The sequence below is a fragment of the Zosterops lateralis genome, assembly GCF_965231275.1.
Source record: "Zosterops lateralis genome assembly, chromosome: 6".
NCBI lineage: Eukaryota > Metazoa > Chordata > Aves > Passeriformes > Zosteropidae > Zosterops > Zosterops lateralis.
Window position 1 is genome coordinate 52,015,230 of NC_139761.1, and position 21,728 is coordinate 52,036,957.

General features: G+C 41.1%; 1 protein-coding gene across 1 annotated transcript; it reads right to left on the reverse strand.

The window, feature by feature from the left end:
* Positions 1 to 1,195: 1,195 nt before the first annotated feature.
* On the reverse strand, positions 1,196 to 12,529 carry TMEM41B (transmembrane protein 41B). Its single transcript, XM_083863940.1, has 7 exons — positions 12,392 to 12,529; positions 10,463 to 10,580; positions 9,354 to 9,482; positions 7,654 to 7,747; positions 6,693 to 6,797; positions 4,777 to 4,915; positions 1,196 to 4,321 (listed from the first exon to the last, which is right to left on the reverse strand). The coding sequence occupies exons 1-7, from the start codon at positions 12,477 to 12,479 to the stop codon at positions 4,152 to 4,154; spliced, it is 843 nt and encodes a 280-aa protein (XP_083720066.1). The 5' UTR covers positions 12,480 to 12,529; the 3' UTR covers positions 1,196 to 4,151.
* Positions 12,530 to 21,728: the final 9,199 nt, after the last annotated feature.

A 21,728-nucleotide genomic window follows, 5' to 3' on the forward strand; every position in this document is an offset into this window, starting at 1 on the left:
CTCTTTGAGTACTCTTGGATGAATCCCATCAGGCCCCATAGACTTAGAGGGATCCAGCTGAAGAAGCAAATCCTGCACAAGTTCAGGGTTGACCGGGAGTTTATCATTCTCACAGTCATAAGAAGTCAGTTTAACACAGAACAAAGAGTCAAACACAGAATGATTTAGCGATCTGCTCAGCATACTTCTCCATGATATGGAATTCTTCCAAGTACAGTAAACACTGCAAATTCCAGGTTTTAGATACAACTCCTCAGGGCTAGGTTGTGAAAGAAAAATCAGGCGTTATGAGCGTAACATTAGATCTCAATTCTGAGGCAGAATTTTAAAAGCAATTTCCCACTGAAGCATTCCCAGCCCTCTTGAGGGCCTACGAACCTTTTCAGACTATGAGGAGACCCCTGAAGTCCCACAGCTGCACAGGAGCAGAATCCTCTGTGTTTGGAAGACTCTCTACAGAAGGGAGCTTTTATGAGGCTTCTCACATATACACCAGTCACTAATTGAGCTCTCCTAATCCAGACCTCGATTCTTCCTTGTGTACTATAAAACAAGGAAATGGGAATTATCACACTAGGTGGAGCATTTTTAAGAACTGGGAGTTAGGTTATGTTAGTAAATACATTATGCCATTATTTATATTAATTGCCAGTACTAAAAGGCTGTAACTCCTTTCAGTTTGGGTGACAAAAGCTGAAGCTTTTGGAGCTATAAAGCCGCCAGCTGAGAGTTATAAATGTCTGTCATTGCAAGACATCAATTGGTCATAAAAATAGTTGGAGTGTTTACTTCTCTTTGATGGAAATTTCTAAAAGTTGCTCTGGATCCCGCTTTTCTGTCAAAACCCTTTTCCATTTCCCTCTTAGGGCTGCCATACTAAACTATAGGGTTCCCAAACCCCACACTGTGACAGAAGGAAATTACAAATGATGAAAATTCTCAGAAACACACAGAAGTCTTCAGCAGCCTGAAAACAAAAAACATGGTTTGACCTTCACTAGCAAAAGCTTCTTATTTTTGACTTTTACTTCTTCTGTCTTACCCTTTCAGCAAATTTTCTATATACACGGCAATAAAAACATTTCATAAACTGGCCTTGACAGAATGTAAGGGAAGGTGAATGAAGCTGAAATAACTTTGGCACAGGGGTCTTCCATAAGGGATTAATGCAAAGAGGGGCACTTTATGCAAACAGATGTATTTGAAGAGACAGAAGTTAGGCGCAGTTGCCTTCCAGTGCAAACCAAATAAACTTTTCAAAATTACTGCTGTATATGAAAAATTAATTTCGGAGAGAAAAGGAATCAAATTTACCTACTTATTTAGAAATAAAGGTAGAATTAATGTCATCTACAGATGTAGTCAGCTCAGTTTTAATTTTTAATCAACGACTAAAAATACCACTTAAGAACTCACCCCTCTTAAACAAGTTAATAAAAAAATTGGGATTAATGGGAAGTTCAGCATGCTTCATTATACTCAAAAAATACAGTGTTTCAGATTTTATATAACAGCTTTATTATCAAATGGCAAGAGACACTTAGTAATGATGTCATGCAGGTATCACAAAAAAAAAATTTCCAAAAGATAAACAGGTCACCTAACAGCTTAAAATCCCTTGCAATTAAAAAACAAAGCTACATCTTTCTGATGTCCTGGTTTGTTTCATGGTAGCCACTGTTTTTCTGTCAGAATGTTATGGCTATCTCTTGGATCACCTGCTGGAGTCCCCAAAGGAAAGAGTAGGCTAGTACAGTACCCCACAGCACAGTGCTTTTTTTGCTTTCCACAAGGCCTGCCTTACCCTGTACAACCCTCAGAAGTCCTCACAGGATAGGAAAGCACCTCAGGCTGCTGGCAGCTGAATATAAACACAGAAGGGAAGAGTTAAAAACAATGCTAAGATTTTGGAAAAGTAAAGAATCCTATCTTGAACCTTTTTAAGGTCTTAAGGCTTTTAGTTATTGTGATGGGAGGCCAGTCTTGTGGTTGAAACACAACAGGTTTTCAGTAACAAGGCCTGATCCCATCTCCATAGTGAAACAGAACTCAGTGAAAATGCCAAGTGATAGCACAAGTCACCTTAGATTGAAAGAGAGTTCAGCTCCTTCTTTAGTGACAAGGTTCCACCAAAACATTGGCTTCACACAGCATGGGAGGGATTTTACAACAGCTTCTGTTACTGACCAGGAATCAAGACAAATCTTGGGAAAAGCCTTTGGAAAGTAAGTAGTAGGTAACTTATTCTGAGAGTTCATCTGCATGAACAGTTAACTCTGCAGAAAAGTAGACTGTAAGTCTACAGCAGCTTCACACTCAGTAGTTTGGGGGACACTTGCTCACATGGCTCAATTCACATCCAAGTTTACTATGGAATAAATCCCCTGGGTAGAGGAGCCCTGGAGATTAGAATGGCAGCAATAAAAGTAATCACTGTTTAGTTTTAAATGTCAAAGTACACTTTTAGAGTAAATTCTAAATGACAGAAGAATTGCTGAAGCTGAATGATCTTACAATAAACTTGCAAACAAAACTGATATAAATTCCTTTATATACTTAGGTAAAAAATATCATTTACTGTGCAGCCTGGATTTAAATAAAAGACAAATGGTGTATCAATAACATTTACTATATATTTACAAGTAATACTGTGATGAAACAAAGCAGTCAATTAACATTATGTTACAAAAATGAATAAACCCTTTAAAGGTACCAGTCAGTACCTTTTACATTATCACATTCATGGACTGTTCTCTTGTATCTTCAAGATCTGTGATATGATGAAGAGTTTACACGAGGACACAGATTAATAAACCCTGGAACTGGAGCACATGTGCTGAGTCCCTGTTCAGCAAGACATTGCAGGGGCATCAGCTCAAACCACGTGAGCAGCACTGGTTTCAGTCAGATACAACACCAATGTGCTGCCCAGTTCCTCAGTGAGCAGGGCCTTGTTTGAGGGGGTTCCACTGACAACACAACAGACTAGCACAGCTGGAAGCACAGGGGGAGGTATCTGGTACCTTACTGAGAGAATACACAGACTGCTACTGGAGGTGAGCCATGGCTGGGTGCCCACTGCCTGTCACTGCCTGGCAGACAATGGAACCCCCATTTTTACACACACCCACACAAGAGCTTTGAACATTATTTGGGATCAGCTGTTTGATAGGAACTGCACCAGTTTGTGTACCTGACATTTCTTTTAGCTAATCAAGCTGCAATGAGAATTTTTATACTCTTTACATATTGCTTGAGAAATGGTAATATTACACTGCTTAAGCATTTTTAAATCACTTGAGAACTGCAAGTTTTATATAATCACACCATCACTTTTCTTAAGTTGGCAGGATAAATCTATGCAAGTGAAATATTGGCAAAATAATCAACATTAAAAAAAAATGAAAATTAGAACTTAAAAATCATCAGCTAGCCAAGATAAAAGAATTCTAAGCTGCTCCCTCCCTTCCTATTTCTGCTCCCAGAATAAAACTTTACAGGGACCAAGAGGGAACGATGTGACGCTTTGCCTTTGTTAATCCAGTAAGTAAAGCAGATGCAGGTTCAAGTATTTAATTCCATAAATACAGCAGTAATAAATAGAAGTAAACAAGGATGAGAATAACATTGTAGTTGAAGTACTGCAAAGAACCTTTGTTTCTGAGTGAGCACCGTTGTATTATTTTGAAACTCCCCAAGGCGAAAAAGAAGGGAGATATTGTTAGTGAGAAATGCACTCAGACCAGATCACATGCAAGCCTACAGAGAATGTTACAAAGTTGGACTGAATAGTTTAGGGGTTTCTCCTGCAAGTGTTAGAAAGCATCACCTGTAGTTTGTGTCTACATCACAGTTTTTGCTCTACGTGTAACTAGAGCAAAATGTGACATCTGTGTTCTCACTTCCCTCATCCTGAGGGCCACACACACACCCTCCCAAAGTAAAACACTGGAGTTTGGTTACAAAACTATATGCAGTACATTTCTGAACACATTTCCTTCAGGTTAAGGCCATGTGTTCATTTAAAGACATTCTTATCAATCACAAGCCTCCCCTTTAACTGCTTAAGATCCAATAGAAAAGCAAATATACAAATATCAGAAGTGCTGATCCTGAGATGAAGTATGGGAAATTCTGGTCCAGTTTGATCCTTATTCAAACTTCTGCTTCAATTTCTTCTGGAAGAGAGCTGGTAGGATGGAGAGGATGGCTAGAATCATGAGAACAAAAACAGAGTTCCAGGAAACAGCTTCCCCTGCTGTTGTAAGCTGGTACAGCGTTGTTCCTGCCTTGATGGCTACAAAAGACGGTGGTGCTACACCTGCAGCAAGGAAAGGATGAAAAAACACCTTGTTAGGGTAAAAAAAAACTTAAAAATTAGTCCAAATTTTAACATCAGAATATTGATATATTGTTCTCTTGTACTTTTTTAAAAAAGAGGGCTGTAAATACAGAATTCAAAGTTAAAAAAAAACTTTATCCAAAGAACTGGTTTTAAGCCATTCATTATATTTTTAATGCAAATTCAAATACAGGAGACTAAGCAAATAATCTCTGCTCTTTAGACTATGCAGATTTCAAGTTCTGTCTTTACAAACTCATTTTTCATAAAGGAAAAATAATGAACGTTTTAATAAAGTTCATAAAGGAGAAATATTGGATTGCTTCCTAATCAGATTAAAAAGTATTTGCAAACATATGCCAATTAAAAAAGCTGTAGTGTACACTCCTTCTTCTGGCCACCCCAAACTGTGGCTCACTAGCCACAATTCTTACCTAGGAAAGTGCCAATGAAGAACACTTTCAATGGCACGTTGATTACAGGAGATGTGATATTGATAAACCAGTTGGGGAGGAAAGGTGTTATTCTCAAAAATATTATGTAGTTAATGAGATGTTCTCTATGACGTTCAACCTGCCAAAACAAAACAAAAATTTGGTTAAAAAAATCCCTGCCTTGAAAATACACAACCACAGAGGTTTAAAGAGGTTTTCTCCCCCTATCTTTTGTAGACATTTACATGTTGCAAACAAAAATCAGTAAAACACGTGTGATGTGTGGAAGAATGCCCAGTCAATGACCTGTTAACTAGCACTGAGATCAGCCTGGGAACAGGTGATTCAGTGTGGCAGAGCAGGGGTGATGTGTCTCACTGACTCAGCCAACTCAAGCAGCAAACGAGTCATAGGCATCGCCAGGGCTCAGTCACCACGGCCAGCCTGTCATCCCATTCCCAAAGCTTTTGCAGCAACTGGCAATGAAGTTTGTTCCTCAACCCGTTCTGACCTAACTCGTGATCAGGCTTGAAGCACAGCTCCATTCCTCACCTGGAAACTCAGCCAGGTCAGGTCTCTGAACTTCATGAGGCAGCTGCTCCCAGCACAGCTCCAAAGCCTGTCTCCCCAGAGCTTAGAGTGCCCAGCATTAACATTTGCCCTGGGGTAACAACTGCTCCAACTTCACTCACATCTTAATTATGTTCTCAGGTCTAGCCCAGCTCCTCACACCAATGCTACAACAACAAAGCCTCTTCTCCTTCCAGCCTGTCTCTGGCACATCAGCCCTTACACACAAAGTGCAGCCTCGAGCCAAGCTGCAAGGACAGCCAAGCATCCACAGCTCTGGCCTGTCCTGGCAGACCTGCACTAAACTTAAGCATCAAACAGTTGAAAACAAACCCAGTCTGACCGCAATTCCACATGAAATATCACATGGCAGCCCACCCCAGTCACAACAACCCTTTTTTTCAGCTTTAGCCAAATTTAGATTTTACTGTAACATCAAAATCAGGAGCACCATTTGTTTTTTTAAACCCTAATGAATGACAATACTTAAATATTGAAAAATGCTGCATATAAAACACCTTAACCTTAATATGCAAGCATGATAAGCATGATAGAGTCCAATTAACCTGGAAACAGTGAGATATGAGCTGCACATGCAGTTTTAAATCACATGTTCAGTTCTACCAATGGCAATAGTAACCATTTGCTACTCAGAATAGCCTCAAGATTGTACTGCAATATTAAGATTTACTTGGGTCAAGAGTCAAAATGGTACTGGATAATCTAACAAGGTCAATTGTGCCAGACACAGCTCTGTATCTTATCTAAAGAGGAACAAGTTTAAAGCATTTTTATGTGATACAGAAAAATCTTGAACAGAGTACATGTGCTTCATACTTACAAAAAAATATTTGTTCGAATGTTTCAGAGTATCAAAAAGAGACACACAAGGTCAAGTACAACTCACACTGTATTTCTGTACTGCAAAACCTTTAGGTTCATCTCACAATCAAAACTTGCTGAAATTGCCGTTACCAGATACTGTAAGAAAATGTTTCTAAATGCTCCAGCTACAATAACATGTTCAAATTAAAGTTTTTCAATCAGACGTTCAGCTATAGGTTCGTCCAACACAAAAATACAAACCCAGCTTTCATTAGTGCTAATGTTAGAGAGAAATTACTTGAAATTACCTGAAGCTGGAGAAGTTTCCTATTGACAGTAAATAAACCAGAGGAGTGATCAGTTGCAAACACTTCCTAGATAAGAACAGCTTTCTCATGGGAAAAAACATAAAATCAGGAATACTTCCAGAATCCCTTCTGTGTAACTGGATACTCCTAGTTTTCCATGCTATCCCATGACACATTCTGTACCATAAGTTGCAGCATCTCTACAAACCTTACCTGTTCTGACCATTTTACTGCTTTTTCTGTTAAATATCTGTACACAACGGGACGTCCCACTAGGTATGACAGCATATAGCAAAATGAAGCTCCAAGTCCTGAGCACTGGAAAAAAAACCAAATAAATCAGACAACAAATGAGCAGAAACTAATTAATGTCAGCCTTGTGCCCCTATTAACTACACTGCCTGGCTAGAGCAGGTTTCTATGCAGCCCTCCATTAGGGCTCTCCTCCAGCAGTATGTACACACTCCCTAAGAATGTTGTTGACCCAAGACAGCTTATTTCTAAGGCATTTAGATCAATCTCAACACCCAAAGTAGACAACATTGATTACTTATCAGTTAATATTGAGTGCTTCTGTAGTTCTAAGACTTTGGACAGTGGAATCTTTGCAAATAAGAGGCACAATGCCATTAAAGAAATTCAAACATGAAAATTGAACAGGGTCCTCTCTATCTTCTCAATACTAAGGCTCATTATGATTGCATCTTTTGCCCATGGTATATTTTAAAGCTTGTTGATAACATACATTTCAAATCTTAAACTAACCTTCTTGCATATTTAAACCAGTTAAAAAAATAGATATATTTTGCAGTGTGATAATAAAACCACAGTTGTGTTGTGAAATTACAACTAGGTTCTGGCAGAAGCTAAACTAATTTATAGTAAAGGAAATGAAGGAAACCTAAAGGAAATAATGAAGAGACTCTAATGTCTTCATTATTAAGAAAACCTGGAGAAACAGCTCAGTGTTTTGGATCCTCACCTAATGTTACAGTGAATTTTGTGGGTAATGCTATTCTTGCAGCAGAGCTGAGTAAGAACTCAATAGTTCATCAGAAACTGAAGTGTATGCCAGTTTCAGACTGATCATTTCCAACAGGAAACTGCTCAGATGCTTGGTTGTATTCCAAATGGATAGAAAGAAATATATGCCCTCATTATTTTCCATACTTACCAAACAAACAAGAAATAAGGCCAGTGGAAAGGGATAAAGAAACCCTGACAGGATACTGAGAAATATAGACCCAGGAATAGCAAATGTTTGCAAGCTGGATGCATCTTAGTTAAGGAAAAAAAATGTTTCTAAAAAACTACACACTTCTTAATTTTCTAAGCAGTCAGGATACATTTTACAATTTGAAAAAGCATAAATAGGCAGGGGCTCTCAAGATCCTTACTTCAAAAAACCTTTTGTGGAACAGCAGAAGAAGCTCAAGCACAGAGCAACAAGATGTGGATCCATCACTACACGTACAAACAACAAGTCACTCAGTAATAAAAGCTGACAACGCTCTTCTCTTTATCTGTGCCACAACTGCCACAGAGGATTTATTGTGACTTCCAGGAAACATACACTTCTGATTTTACACTGGTGACTAGAGATGTGCAATTTCAGATATTCTCTCTGGAAAGTTCACTGGCCTGTCCCAGCCCATAAGCACACGTTCCATGAAAGACTGAAATGTATGAAGGCAGCTACTACTTCCTAACAGTAGGCTTGGTGTAATCACTAACTACAATAGCCGATCACTAACTTCAGTCAGATTTTTTTTAAAAGGCAAAAATTAGGTTTCTGTAGCATAAGCAAGCAGGCTGTTGGACTTAAGGCTTGCTAGGCATGCTTGAGATTATGATGCATTGCCCACTTCGGATAGAAAAGTTATCAAGTAAAAAAACCCTGCACACTATTTTTCTCAAGTTGAATTGACTGAAATATTAAAAAGCCCAGTAATCTTCCTGAGAGCATTACAGCCAGTACAGCTTTGGTTAAGTGATGTCAAGGTTCAGAGGTAACTGTACCTTGCCAGGAAACTGATCACAGTCTGCTGCTGAGACAGTAAAGGTCATCACAGCTAGAACTGCTAGAGCAGCTCAATAAAAAGCCAATTTATTCTACTCCTTGTTAATATATAAAATAACATTTCAATTTTCTTCCTGGATCTATAATTTGGGAAATATGAAATACTTTTTGTGGAACACTTTGAAAGAATGAGCTGAAGGATAAATTCCAATGGCATGTTGAGTGCTGACTCTCCTGAGTTACAAAAGCCTCTTGCATTAAAACTGTGAAACCAACCTCTTCTACAGCTTTAAAGTTATTAACCTTTAGTTAAGTGTTCCAGTTAAGAGTGTGTTTAATGATTAATTAATATATTCTGCACTCAGGAAAAAGAAGTCAACACAGAACATAGGTAGCCTTTGTGTCTCCCTGGACAGAAAGTACTTCAGAAATTTGTTCCTCTAAAAGAAAACAGAGATTTGGTTTTGTGAATTTGGGCAGCGCAGAGATGAAAGATGGCCCAAAATTTCCTTCAGAAATACTGCTAAATGTTCTATAAATTACCCTTATGTGGAACTTTGAATGCCTCAAGGAAGAGCAGTGCAGTAGTCTCAGTTTTCTTTAGAACAAACAGTAATTTCTACCTCAAATATCACTTTATTTTAAAAGTTATCACAACACTAAAGTGACACCAAACCTAATATACAGAGAAATGTTTTTAAATTTCCAAGATTTAAAAATATTTTTGTCTCTTTGTAGACACTGCTAGGTATGTTAAACTTCACCCATGACCAAGAACTTAGCAATTTGTATTTTTCATTCATCTCTTCAGAGAAGCATGACTACATCCAAACTTTATATCAGAAAAAGGATACAAAACATATGTGGCAAAATAAGCCACTAACACTTGAACATAAAACGTGTCCTTGTATTTGGACAAGACTTTTCCCAAGGCCTTTGCATCATCCATATCTCTAGGAACCTTTATACATTCTCTTTCTTCTCTGGAGAGGAAAAAAAAAAGAAAAGCAGGAATGATGGAAATATAATCAAACAGTATTGTACAATTACTTACTGAATACAGAGATAATCAGATACACTACACCACTAAATTACAGCTTCAGCAAACAAACCATGATTATTATTGTAATAACGCTCTCAGATGAACAACTAATATTTACAGTGTTGTTTATAATAGAAAATCCCCAATTTTAGATATTTGCAAGCTTTTTTTTTTTTCAGTACAATGATGTGCTTCTTTTCTAGGTTGTTTTTTTCTTCTTACCAAGTACTGATCAAAAAGAAAAAGTTGCGCAAACCAAACCTTGGCAAGTGAAAGCAGCCAAAACCAACTGCAGCTGCCTCAGGGCTGGGGTCACAACAGTTGAAGTGCAGCAGGAGTGGCACAACTTCACCTCACAAACAAATAAAGCTCCAAGGGCAAAATCTCCTGTCACACCTTAATCTGGTGCAGCACATTTGAGTGTCTCTGTATCAGGCCATGCAAACTGACCTTGCAAACTGAGCAAGTTAATCAGACAGAAAATTAACTACTAAAAGTGAAAAAGAAACTGTCAGACAAGCAGGGTCCCACCTGCCAGCCTGCCATCCCAACACAAGTACTGGGTGCAACAAGGAGGAGAAAAAGAGAAGGCAAGGTTTAGCTAGGAAGGAAGAGGGATTTCCCTTTTTGGTGACAGCCTTTACAATTTTATAATTTTACCAAGGCACAAGGAAGTTTCAAGTGAACCCAGCCTGAAGCAAACACACTCTGGCTCTCAGCTGAGGGTGGTTAAGAACAGTCAGTTAGCACTGATGATGTGCCAGAGGTAACACCTCAAAACACGGGATCTCCACTGTGCAACAGAAACCTTAGAGCAAGAACAATTCTCTGAGTTTATGTCATATCCCCATCCAGGTTCCTCTACAATCTGATACTGAAAAACAAATAAATTGATAAATTAAGCTTCCATAACATACTTACTCACTAAGTTGTGGGAAATTTTTATATACCAGGAACATAAGGAAAGCAGCTGATAAGAAGATGGACACTAAAATAAGAAGTGATGTCCGAGCTGATCCACCTTCTGCAAGAGCCTTCCCTGAAATTAAACATGAAACAAAGTCAGGGAAAAAAAAAAAAAAAACAGCACTACCAAAACAAAAACAAACAATCCCTCACAACTTACAACAGATTTCAAACTTATCCTTTAAGGGAATATTAAAGTAAACTCTCTGTGGACATCTTCCTACCAATGCTTTCAATAACACACATTGCTCACATTCCCTGAAAGCTTTCAAACAACTTGCAAGTTTTTATGCTGGCAAACATCCCACAGAAGTCACCTTCTATGATCCATGATAATTTAAGCCTCAATTAATAAATACATTTGTAAAGAGTAAAAACAAAGCTAAACAACGTAAGCCATACATATGTTTTCCTTTTTGCCAGAAATCTTCTGCCAGTCCAATTAACTAGAGATTTAATTTGAAGGTAAATATCCAGGATGTACAACACAACTTTAAAACCTGCTCATTAACAGATTTTGGATTTTTTTCCCCTCTCTAATGAAAGACTACCAGACACAGCCAGTTAGGTGAGACACGCTTATTAGGAGGAAACCTACATAAACATACACACACACACCAGCCTGTGATATAAAGATCACAGCTCCTGGTCTTGGGCATTACACATATTTTACACTCCTGTGGAGAGATAGATAGATAGATAGATAGATAGATAGATAGATAGATAGATAGATAGATATGTGTGTGTGTGTGTTTATTAGCCTTTAAATCCTCGTGTTGTGGAAGCAATGGGAGTGCAGTAAGTGACAAAATGACATTTTAGGCCTCTTCTGTATTTTAGATTTTTACCAAAATGACCACAACCGTGCAATACACTGATTAACACAAATACAACTACACACATAGAGAAAACTGAAATGAACACTAAGTACTCTCTGCATCCACACCGGGGTGTGTATGTGTGCAGGTATTAAAGCACTCTCTCCTGAGGCACTTGAGGCTCACCCAGCTCCACACCCAGGGTCACCTGAAGAACACACCAAGAGCCCGGGCTGTGTTTTCTCTCGCAGGTGCCGCTGGCACAACGACAATGCCAACACACAACACTCCAGCGGGTCACGCTGACACCTCACTGTTGTGAAATGCAGCCACCGGATGACGAAACCCACGGAGCCGGCTGGGCGAGCTGGCAATTTTATCGGCTTTAGGGGTTTTTTTAGGCTTAAGGTCAGCGCGACCCCACAGGTGTGCACTGGGTCAGCCGAGGCCAAAGGCAGCATCCACAAAGCAACCACAACATCCCAGGACAGTCAGGCTGGAGGGGACCACAGCGGTCATCTGGTCCAACCTCCCAGCTCAGGCAGGGTCATCCCAGAGCTCATGGAACAAACAGGACTGTATCCACACGGTCCCCGAGTACCGCCGCTGAGGGACACTCCACATCCTCTGGGCAGCCTGTCCCACTGCCCTGTAACCGTGGTAATCCTGACAACACCTTCTCCAAGGAGCAAAATAAACAAATAAGCAACTTAGAGGGCCAAAAAAAAATCCCCCACAGCTCACTGCGCTTCCTGCCGCTTCCACTTTCTATACTTCAGGCGTGCCGGTAGTGGAATAACACACACACACACAGAGACACGAAACCACGCGTGTTCCCTCACGCGAGGGAAAAGGGAAAGGGGTCGGTGCCCGGTTTTGGCCCCGCGGGGCGGGAGCCGCCTCAGCCCACACGGACCGTGAGGGGCCCGGCCCGGCCGCCCCAGAGCCCGCGGGACGGGAACGGGGCCGGTGCCCGAGGCAACCAGAGCCACCGACACCCGCTCCGGGCACAGTCCGGTACCAGGGCGAGGTAACCCCTGCTCCCGCCGCCCCGAGCCCCCGGCACCTTCCAGAAGCTGCCGCTGGTGCCTGGCGCTCTCCGCCGCCGCCGCCGTTTGGCAAGGCCCGCGCTCCGCCGCCCTTCGCTGCGCCATGGCTCCGCGACGCCCCGGGGCCCGGCGAGTCAGGGCCGGGGCAGGCCTCGGCGGCACCGGCAGCCGCGGGGAGCAGGAGGCGGGACCAGCAGCCCCGGGAGCCGCGGGCAGGAGGAGGAGAAGGAGGAGGAGGCGGGACCGGCCGCTCCTCCTCTCCTCACCCCACCGGGTCGCGGCCGCGCTCCCGCCCCCGCCGCCGCACGGCGCATGCGCTTTTCTCGGGGCATTACGGCTCTGCCGCGGGGAGCGGGAGCACGTGTTGGGCTCCACGTCCTTGAAATGGGGCGGCGCGTTAGTGCCGGTCAATACGGTACCGCCGGATCCGGCCGTACCCCTGTGGGTATATACGGTAACGGGGTGCGCTCACTACGGGTAAATACGGTATGGGGGGCTGCCGTGTCCCAGCCCGGCTCCTCGGCCCCGGCGGCGGAGAAATCGCCTAAATCACATAAATCACGGGACCACGTAGGTTGGGAAAGGCCTCTGAGATCATCGAATCCAACCTATGACCGGACACCGGCGTGTGAACTAGACCATGGCCCTGAACGCCACGTCCAGTCCTCGAACACCTCCAGGGCCCGTGGTTCCACCACGGCCGTGGGCAGTCCTTTCCTCTGTCTAATCACTTTTTCTGTGAAGAAATCCCTTCTGATGTCCAACCTGAACCTCCCCTGGCACACAAGGGGAAGTTCTCTAGGCTGTGTCCTCTTGTCCTGGGAGAAGAGCCCAGCCCTGCCCGGCTCCAGCCTCCTTCCCGGGAATAGCGGGGCGATGAGGTCCCGCCTGGGCCTCCTTCCCTCCGGGCCAAACACCCCCAGCTCCCTCAGCCGCTCCCACAGGACTTGTGCTCCAGACCCTTCCCCAGCTTCCTTTCCCTTCCCTGGACACTCTCACACAGGGCAGCGGGATAAACCCGTGGGAAGTGGCTTTACATCAGCCAAGGGAGCGGGATCTCCCCTCAGAGCGGGCGGCGGGAGCCCCTCGGCGCCTCAGGCGCTGGAGCAGGGACGGGCTTCCAGGAAAAGGGGAACCTTATTGTGTTTATTCCTCTCCTTCGAAAAGAAAGGTTATTTGTCGGGAAGAAGGAAAACTCCTCTGTGAGCCCCGGTATTTTCCTCACGTCGGTTCCTGTCAATGAGAACGTTTGAAATCCCGCAGAAAAGCCGGAGGGGCATGTCCCAGTGTCCCCAGATTCGTTCAAGCCGAGTTGTGACCTCGAAGCACCTTTTCCCCGGCAATCTTCTGGCAGCAGGAGATCCCTGAACCTTCCAAGGGCCCGGGCAGCACAGAGTGTTTGTTACAGGGACAGTTCTCCAGGGAGAGCACTGGAACCCTGCGGATAACAAACATTGCATCAGACCCTGGGATGGAGCTGCTGTGGCTCCCCATCGTCTCTTCCCCAGCTGGGTCTGCTTATAAATCTCCAACCTTTCCTCAGGGTCCTCTAGAAAGGAATCTCTCCTGGGAGAGCTGGATACTCAGATTTAACTCCAGCCTCGTTTGTCTGATTACTCCACCTTTATATCATGACTAAACAGCTCTTAAATTGCTCATACGGGATGCAGCGGATCAGTTGTTTCATAGCAGTTGCTATTTACAAGTTGTATTTCCCGAGATCCCAGATCTTTCCAAAGCTGTGAGGAAGATGTAGGTCAGCGCACAGCAGAGCTCTTAAAAGCGTGGCTTTATTGCTATGTGTGCAAAACGCACTGGTGTCACACTGCAAGTGTCTACAGGAAGTTGATGATTCATTTAAGATCTAAATAGTCTAATATGCTATTACACAAGTACACCCCCTGCCAAATCCGGTGGCAGGAATTAATCCAAGCTATAAATTGTGGTCAGATTCCACATAAAGCTTCAAATCATGAGCAGATTCCATGTGAACCTATAATTTACTCAGAATTTGTTTCTTTTAGAATCAAATTATTTAAAATTACTTCATTAAATCATGTAATTACCTCTTTTAATATTTGCAATTGATAATTCAGGAATTCAGTGCCCTGAGAAGCTGGTTAGGTCTATGAACTTGCTGCTCTGGGCATTGATGCCAGATGAGGGAGTCCTTTGTTTTTTCAAACCCTTTCACTAGAGAATCGTACATACTAGCAAGATGGGAATTGCTGACACTGTAGAAAATGCCACTTTTCCCTCTATTGTAAATGCACAGCGTGTTTGGTCATTACTTCTGAAACCCCAGGTAAAATGATGCAGACACTGGGACTTTTTCCCTCTCTGACTAACTTCTGACAAAGCATCAAACGGATTCTCTCTTTATGCAGAGAAATCTTTACCAAGTTATCCTAAAACACAAGAAGAAAGATGCAGATTGAAAGGTGTAAAGAAAATAAGCACCACAATTTTAAACTGTAGATGGTAAATGCTGCAAGGGCCATCTCTCGTTTTGGTGAGGTGGGTTGTTCATTCGGTGGGATGTGAATCCCAGTTTGGTGTGGCTGTTGCTCAGTAGCCACTCAGAGCCAAGGAGCTGAGCAGATTCTGCTCCAGGAGATGTCTGATTTCTCACTGACCTGCTCTGTATGATGTAGCCCCTCTGTGTAAATGCAGGTGAAACACACAGGCCAAGCAACTTCTGATTCTTGCTGAATTCTCTGCAGTTCCCCTGACCAAGACACCACTGTAAAATGCCCAACACGCAATTTCAACAATACAGATTTGCTCCGTGTTTTCCTTTCCATTTAGTAGAAAGCACATGGCCTGCAGATAATTCCCAGGATGCTGATTCCGCAGTAAGTTCAGTAAGTGTTAGTATATGTCTCATTAAAAATAGAGAAGATAACTCTAATCACCTCCCTGTTAGGGAGCTCCAGCTCTCTGAATGACTGCCAGAGTGAAATTTAAGGATTCATTAGATAGATCACTTTGCAGTTGATATATACTGCACAAATTATATTTGTTAGACTGGATTATCATCAGACTTTTAAACTGTTCATCATTCTTCTTGGTTCCCCTTGCTGGGAGGTACTGCTGGTATGAATGTGTTGTCTATTTCACTAAATTTTGAAATTATCAGTGGTGTATAGTGTCTGCTGATAATTTGAATAGTCCACTGCAAAGATGCCCACACCTCACAAATGACAGCAGAACCTCTGCACTCAGAGATAAAAAGGGACACATCTGGGAAATGTCCTTTAGGGCTCACTCTGTAAATAAAATAATTCAGGAACTGTATTTGGAAGATTAACTTAGACTTATTTACTGGAAAGAAGGCAAAGAATGAAAAATATTGCTGTAGGCCACATCCTGTATGTGTTCAGGGGATAAGAGTTTTGGTAGCTGGAACTCAGTGAATATCAAGGAAATTTTTGACACATGGTTGAGATCAGCCCTGCCAGGAACAGTTTTAATCCACAGCACACTGGGAACCATAGCTCCAGACTGAAAATAGGTTTATTCTCTTAATGTATAAAGCATCCCCTATATATAATGTATAACTTAAGAAACAGCACAAAACCTGCCTTATCTTTAGAGTGTCTTTCTAAGCCCCACCTGACATGGAACACAGGCTGCAGAATGCTTTATCCAGCAGAGAAATGAGAGAAGGACTCCAGTCTCCAGCTGCAGCTTACTCAGAGATTCACCAGTGAGTGCAGCACTCTGTACTTAGAGGCTAGAGATTGAATGAAATAGAGATTTCATTTTTATATGAAATGGTTTTCGGAAAATACACCTTAAACTCAGAGTATGAGTTCTTTCAAATTATCCGTGAATCAAAAAGAAAAATGTTTTTCTGACCTGCTGGAAAGTAATGAGATAGATTGACATCTATCAGGGCAGCAGCTAAGTGATCAGCTCCATGAAGTCACTTCCTTCTGTGGGTAGCTGGATGAAATGCTTTATTTTTGTCAGATTGAAAGAATTGTCTTCTCTTAGCACGGAAACTTGTGTTTGCCTCTTCTCTAAATCGCTCCTCGATGGACTGATAGAGCCCGTGTCACATGGCTGAGTCACTGACGCTGCTGATGCTTTGTGGACTGAGTCACGCTAATTGTCAGCAAGAGGAAGGAGGATGAGACACTGAGAGTGATCCTGCTCCTGAGAGCTTCTAGCTGGAAATGATACAAACCAGAAACATTAATCCACAAGTAAATCATATGTATAATTTCTTTAGAAGTACAGATTCAGAACCCCTTTTCCCCCCTGTTACTGTCTTATTTTTGACCACCACAAAGCAAACTGCATTGTTTGGACATTTTTATTTTGTATAAATATGGCAAGAAATTAAACCTCGAACATTTATTGTCATTCTATCTAAATTCTAATTTAAACCAAACAGACCTGTGTGCTTGGAATGGGGCTTGTGTGTTTTACTGAGCTCATACTTTCATCAGTTTTGGTGAAGAATCTGAGGATGTAACTGGAGAATAACCAGCTGCACAGGAGACAACTTAGGGTAGAATGTGAATGCAGTGATCAAAATTAATCAGCAAATGTCACCAACAAGTGAGATAAATAGAAATAAGCACCTGTTTGTAGCTGTTTGTGTGAATGAAAGATTAAAAATTTCTTGGAGGCCAAAGGAGAGTGAATGAAAGCTTTTGTTTATAAAAGTCAGTGCTCAAGGACAAAAGCTGAAAAAATTGCTAAACAGCAAGTGAGAGCAGAACTTGTAAGAATTAAAATGAGTTGAATCTGAGCTCAGGGATCATAACTATTCAGATTTGCTTCTCTCCTGGTATTTTTTTAGAAGATACGCTTCTTAACTACTGTTGTCCGTTTTATGTACATTTTGGCTGCATACTTCACATATGTACAGACAGATATGTACAGACAATACACTGTACACAGATTAATGTACAAAGTGCAGATTTTTAATAGTGTGCACCTATTTTCATTACTGCTTAATTACTTAGGAACACAGTGAAACCAATAGCTATGATGTTTCTATTCCAACTGGTAAAAATAAAAGCCAGATTCTCAATTCTCTTGTTCCTAATTATTAGTTCATAAATCCCCTTTAATAGCCAGTTGTTTGTTTTGGTTTTTTCCCTATTGCATGTGTCAGTGGAGTACATGAAATGGGGAAAGAAACTTTTCTGGTCAGTCTGCTCATATCCTCTATTTGAATGCAAAAACTAGGAATTAAAGGTTATTTTGTCTTCCTGCAAATTAAGAATGAAACATACCCTGTAATAAGCTTATGCCACCCCAACTGAGGAACATGAAAGCTCTGTCAAGTTCCTTAAATGTAGTTGCAACTTTCAGAGACCTTACTTCTAATTCTATTTCTTTGCCCAGCCTTGGAAAGCACTTTCTCTAAAAAGCCAAACCTCTTATTAAAAATACCAGTAGAAGAGGGAGTTCTCATCACAGTACAAGGAACCTCAGGTGCCCTCCTGGCAGCAATAACCACCTTAGTGTCTGTAACAGGAGGAGGGATGAACAACTCCACCTCCCTGTCAATCACCTCATCCCAGCTCTTAGTCCAACCTGCAGCATCTGAGTTCTGGAAACGGGCTCAGGTAGCAGATATGTTAAAGAACTCAGGCAATGTCAACTCTTTAAGATAGGTAGCAAGGGAAGTAAAAATATTTCCAAAGCAAAAAAATATTCCTGGCATTTTATTCTAGCTCAGTCTCCTTCAAAGCTCCTGGGAGTACCTGTGGAGCAGAGCAGAGCCCACACAGAGCAGAGCAGAGTGTGATCGGGGGAGGCCAAAAGGGAGGCAGCAGGAGAGGAAAGTGGGACGTGGAGCTGCAGAGAGAGTCCTTGCTTGACTCCAAAGCAGCTGCACAAAACTTCAGCCATGCAGCTCTGCTCTGCAGCTGAGGTATTTATAAGCTGGTGTTTATTGCTTGTGATAATGATCACAGTCGTAAATTTCTGTGTAGAGAATGCACAGGCCCTTATCCGGAGATACATCATTAGTCGTGATTCATATATAATGCTAGGGTAGGATTAAATGTAATGATCAGATTTATGCCCTGTCTGAAGCTGAGTTTATGCTAACATGGATGAAAATTCAAGTATTCCTGCTAAATAGAATATGTTCCTTCCAGGATTCCTTCTAGGAGTGATGCAGCTGGACATATCTGTCTGGAGGGCAAAGGTTTCCAAATGTAAGTTACTCTGTGCTGATAAAAACATTGCCTTTACTCTCATCAAAGATCCATTTTAATTTTTCTTTAGATGCTGTTACAGATTCTGCTTCTACAAATGTTGCATTGAAGTTTCAGCTCAGTTAAACCAAAGATTGTTGGTCTGGAGAACCAGCTTCAGGCCCCTCCCAATGTTGAACACATGCTGGGGTGTGTAGGTTTGACAATGTCTGATCTGCTGGAGTAATAATAGAAATTAATGCTGCAGAGTGCAATCAGGTTGGGTTTTTTTAAGCTGCTTTTTCTACTGTCCTCAAAAAGGTACAAGTGGAACCTCCTGCTGGAAGTCATCAGGACCTGACTGATCTCCTCTTGCTGCTAGGTTCTTAAAAATAGCATTGCAACTCTCTATTGACATTTCCTTTCTGCGTTTTGTTTGGGTTTTTTGTTGCATTTTTGTTTGTAAGTAGGCTAAGCATGTTGCACTGTGATAAAGAAAGCTTCTTTTAATTTTAATTTTGCCCTATTTGAGGTCTTAACTCTGCCCCCTAATGTTAAGAAGGAAGCTGGATGAGAAAATGTCAGGGTTTCTGGTTTAATCAACCTTCTTCCAAAATTGACAGTTTGAAATGCTGCTGCTTCTCATGATACTTCTCAATCTTTTCTTACACAGTTGCTTTTGTTGCTGAAGAGGATCCTTGCTTTTGACTGAAAATTTGTTCTGTCTTTAAGGAGTAAGAGAGAAAAAAAAAAAGAATCTTAGGAAGTGCAGATCAAGAAATATTTGGGAAAAAGTGACATGATAGACACTTGATTGAAGAAGAAAATGTGGAACAACAATTCTGATGGGGAAAGGAAGATGGGGAAGTATGTTCAGGTAATATGGGAGTGTGAAACAGGTTGTAGAAGAAAGCAGAATAAGGAAAAAGAAAAGTAGGAAAATTCAGCATTACTTAAAAAAACCCAAAACTTCCAGAGAAAAAGCTTAGAAATTCTAAATATTTCCCATATTTCTGAAGGACACCCTACAAGTTTCAGGTAAATTGCATGAACTGCATTTGAAACTAGAAGGGAAGAAGGTTTTTTTCCTGTTACAATGTTTTTCACAATTGACAATTTAAGAATGCATAGTCTAATCATAATATGTGCAAATGTCACGCCTTATTTTCATCTGGATTGCTTTTTCTGTGAGGTACAAAATGTCTGCTGTGATAGTGCTCAGAGTTTGTCCTGATCTGGCCTCTGAGTGCTTGCAGAAAACAACCATAAAGAGTGGACCAATAACCAGGTAACAAGGAACAAACCCTTGCTGTATGCAGCCACACCCATAGTTAGTTTTTAAGAAATATATTCAGGTCATCGTTAAGCCAGTAGTCTGCAATGGAAAATAATTAAAATTCAGAGCAGTATCAGAAGGGTCAAAACGTGATTTAATTGAAACATTTTAGAAAAGCTGCCAGCATTCTGAGAAATGATTTGCTGTATGTGTATTCCTATGGGAAATTATTAAATTAAATGAAAAAGCTATAATATCACTGATGGCACTTACTATCATAATAAATGAGCATCACAAAGTCAGTTGTTAATCAGGATTAGAGATTAAATGGGGACAGTCTGACAAGAATCGACTCTTTTCACCTGAGGCAGTTCTGTGGAAGAAACCTCTTCATTTCAATTTTGAACATTATGCACCCAGTCCTAGACAAGTTTCCTGTCAGACACCTTGGCTGAATGCAGAAATCCAGATCTACAAACATCAGTAAAGAAATTTGCATGTTTTCTACTGCATGAATTAGTAGGTCCCTTTTGCCTATGGATAAACCACAGGATCAGCTTTTTAGCCTTTTCCCTGCAGCAAAATTGGCTAAAACCAGTGACTGCAGAAAAGAAGTGTCAGGTGCTTGAGTAAGACGTTATTAACTAACATGGCATAACCATTTCTGAATGAACAAGACTAACATGGAGAAATTAAAGGAGTCCACAGGAAGACTGATAAGTGGGGTTATTAATAACCACAAAAAGCCAGTGTGCCATTATTCTGTAGAAGTCCTTACTGTAGCTGAGCCAGCATGTTTGCTTTTTTGTGTGGAATTACTTGCTGTACTGGCACTACAATATCATCCAAATGCTTTAATAAACTCTAACCTTGATTTAGCTACAGCAATTAGTTATTTTACCTTGTCAATCTGGCAGAAACATGAATGAAAATCCATTTCACATTCTGAAGTGGGGCACCCTTTCAGCTCAGAAAAGGCCAGGAGTGGAACAGCAGGATGCTGGCCAGCAGGGGCCAAGGATTACGAGGAGCGCCCAGAGGAAGCTGACACAGCTCCTTGCTGTCCTAGAACATTCTGTTGTCCTGCTTGCATCGTTCATGTGCTTTCCAAAGGTGAAATGAGGGGCAAGTACTTTACACCTTGTGACTTCACAAAACACCTGGAAAAGACACAGAGTCTTGTTCAGATAAAGACATGGGCACTGGCAATATGTTTCTCCTGTTTCCTGCCTTGCCTTGCTGCTGCAGGTACTGGAATTTTAATCCAGCTGTTGGCTACCAAGAGCCTGGAAGCCACAGGAGTGTGGATTTGTGAGCAGCTACTCTTGCTGTTCCACCTGTTGTTCTACAGAAACAATTAGTGGTGCACCCACACTCACCAGGAAACAAAGACATGCACAGCTGGAGTATTATCAATTTCATCACTTGTTTTCATATCTATATTTCTGTAGCAATTTACACACAGGTCAGCATAAATTCTATCTTTGCACATTCCAGCATTATGACTGCTTTTGTTACATTATAAAATATTAGTCTTTAAAACAATATAGCCAAATAGAAAACATATTAAACCCTTTTGGACAGCAGTACTGAATTGTAAAGCTTTGCAAGGAATAAAAACTATGAGTGTCCCAATAAAAGTGCCAATCTAATAACATCTTAAATACAAATAAAATAAAATAACGATAATTCCATTTTAAAAAAATGTATTTTAATACACTCAAATTCTGTTATTTATCTTTGCTTTATCTAGGATATCTCGATGTTTGTCAACCCTAATTTTGTTACTTTTGACTCCTTTAACATAACTAGTATCTAAGACTTATTATTTTTACAAATATTTCTAATAGCAAAGTAATTTCAAGAAAAAGTAAGTTAGTTTTATGAGATATTATTTATTTTTAAAATGTATCA

What these genes read in the sequence shown, in the direction of transcription:
- TMEM41B (XM_083863940.1), bottom strand. Translation starts at nt 12,479, where the DNA reads ATGGCGCAGCGAAGGGCGGCGGAGCGCGGGCCTTGCCAAACGGCGGCG. An exon ending in CCAGCGGCAGCTTCTGGAAG is followed by an intron (nt 10,581 to 12,391) that starts GTGCCGGGGGCT and finishes GTTTAATTTCAG; the next exon opens with GGAAGGCTCTTGCAGAAGGT. An exon ending in TATTTTGCCACATATGTTTT is followed by an intron (nt 7,748 to 9,353) that starts GTATCCTTTTTC and finishes AGATGCATCCAG; the next exon opens with CTTGCAAACATTTGCTATTC.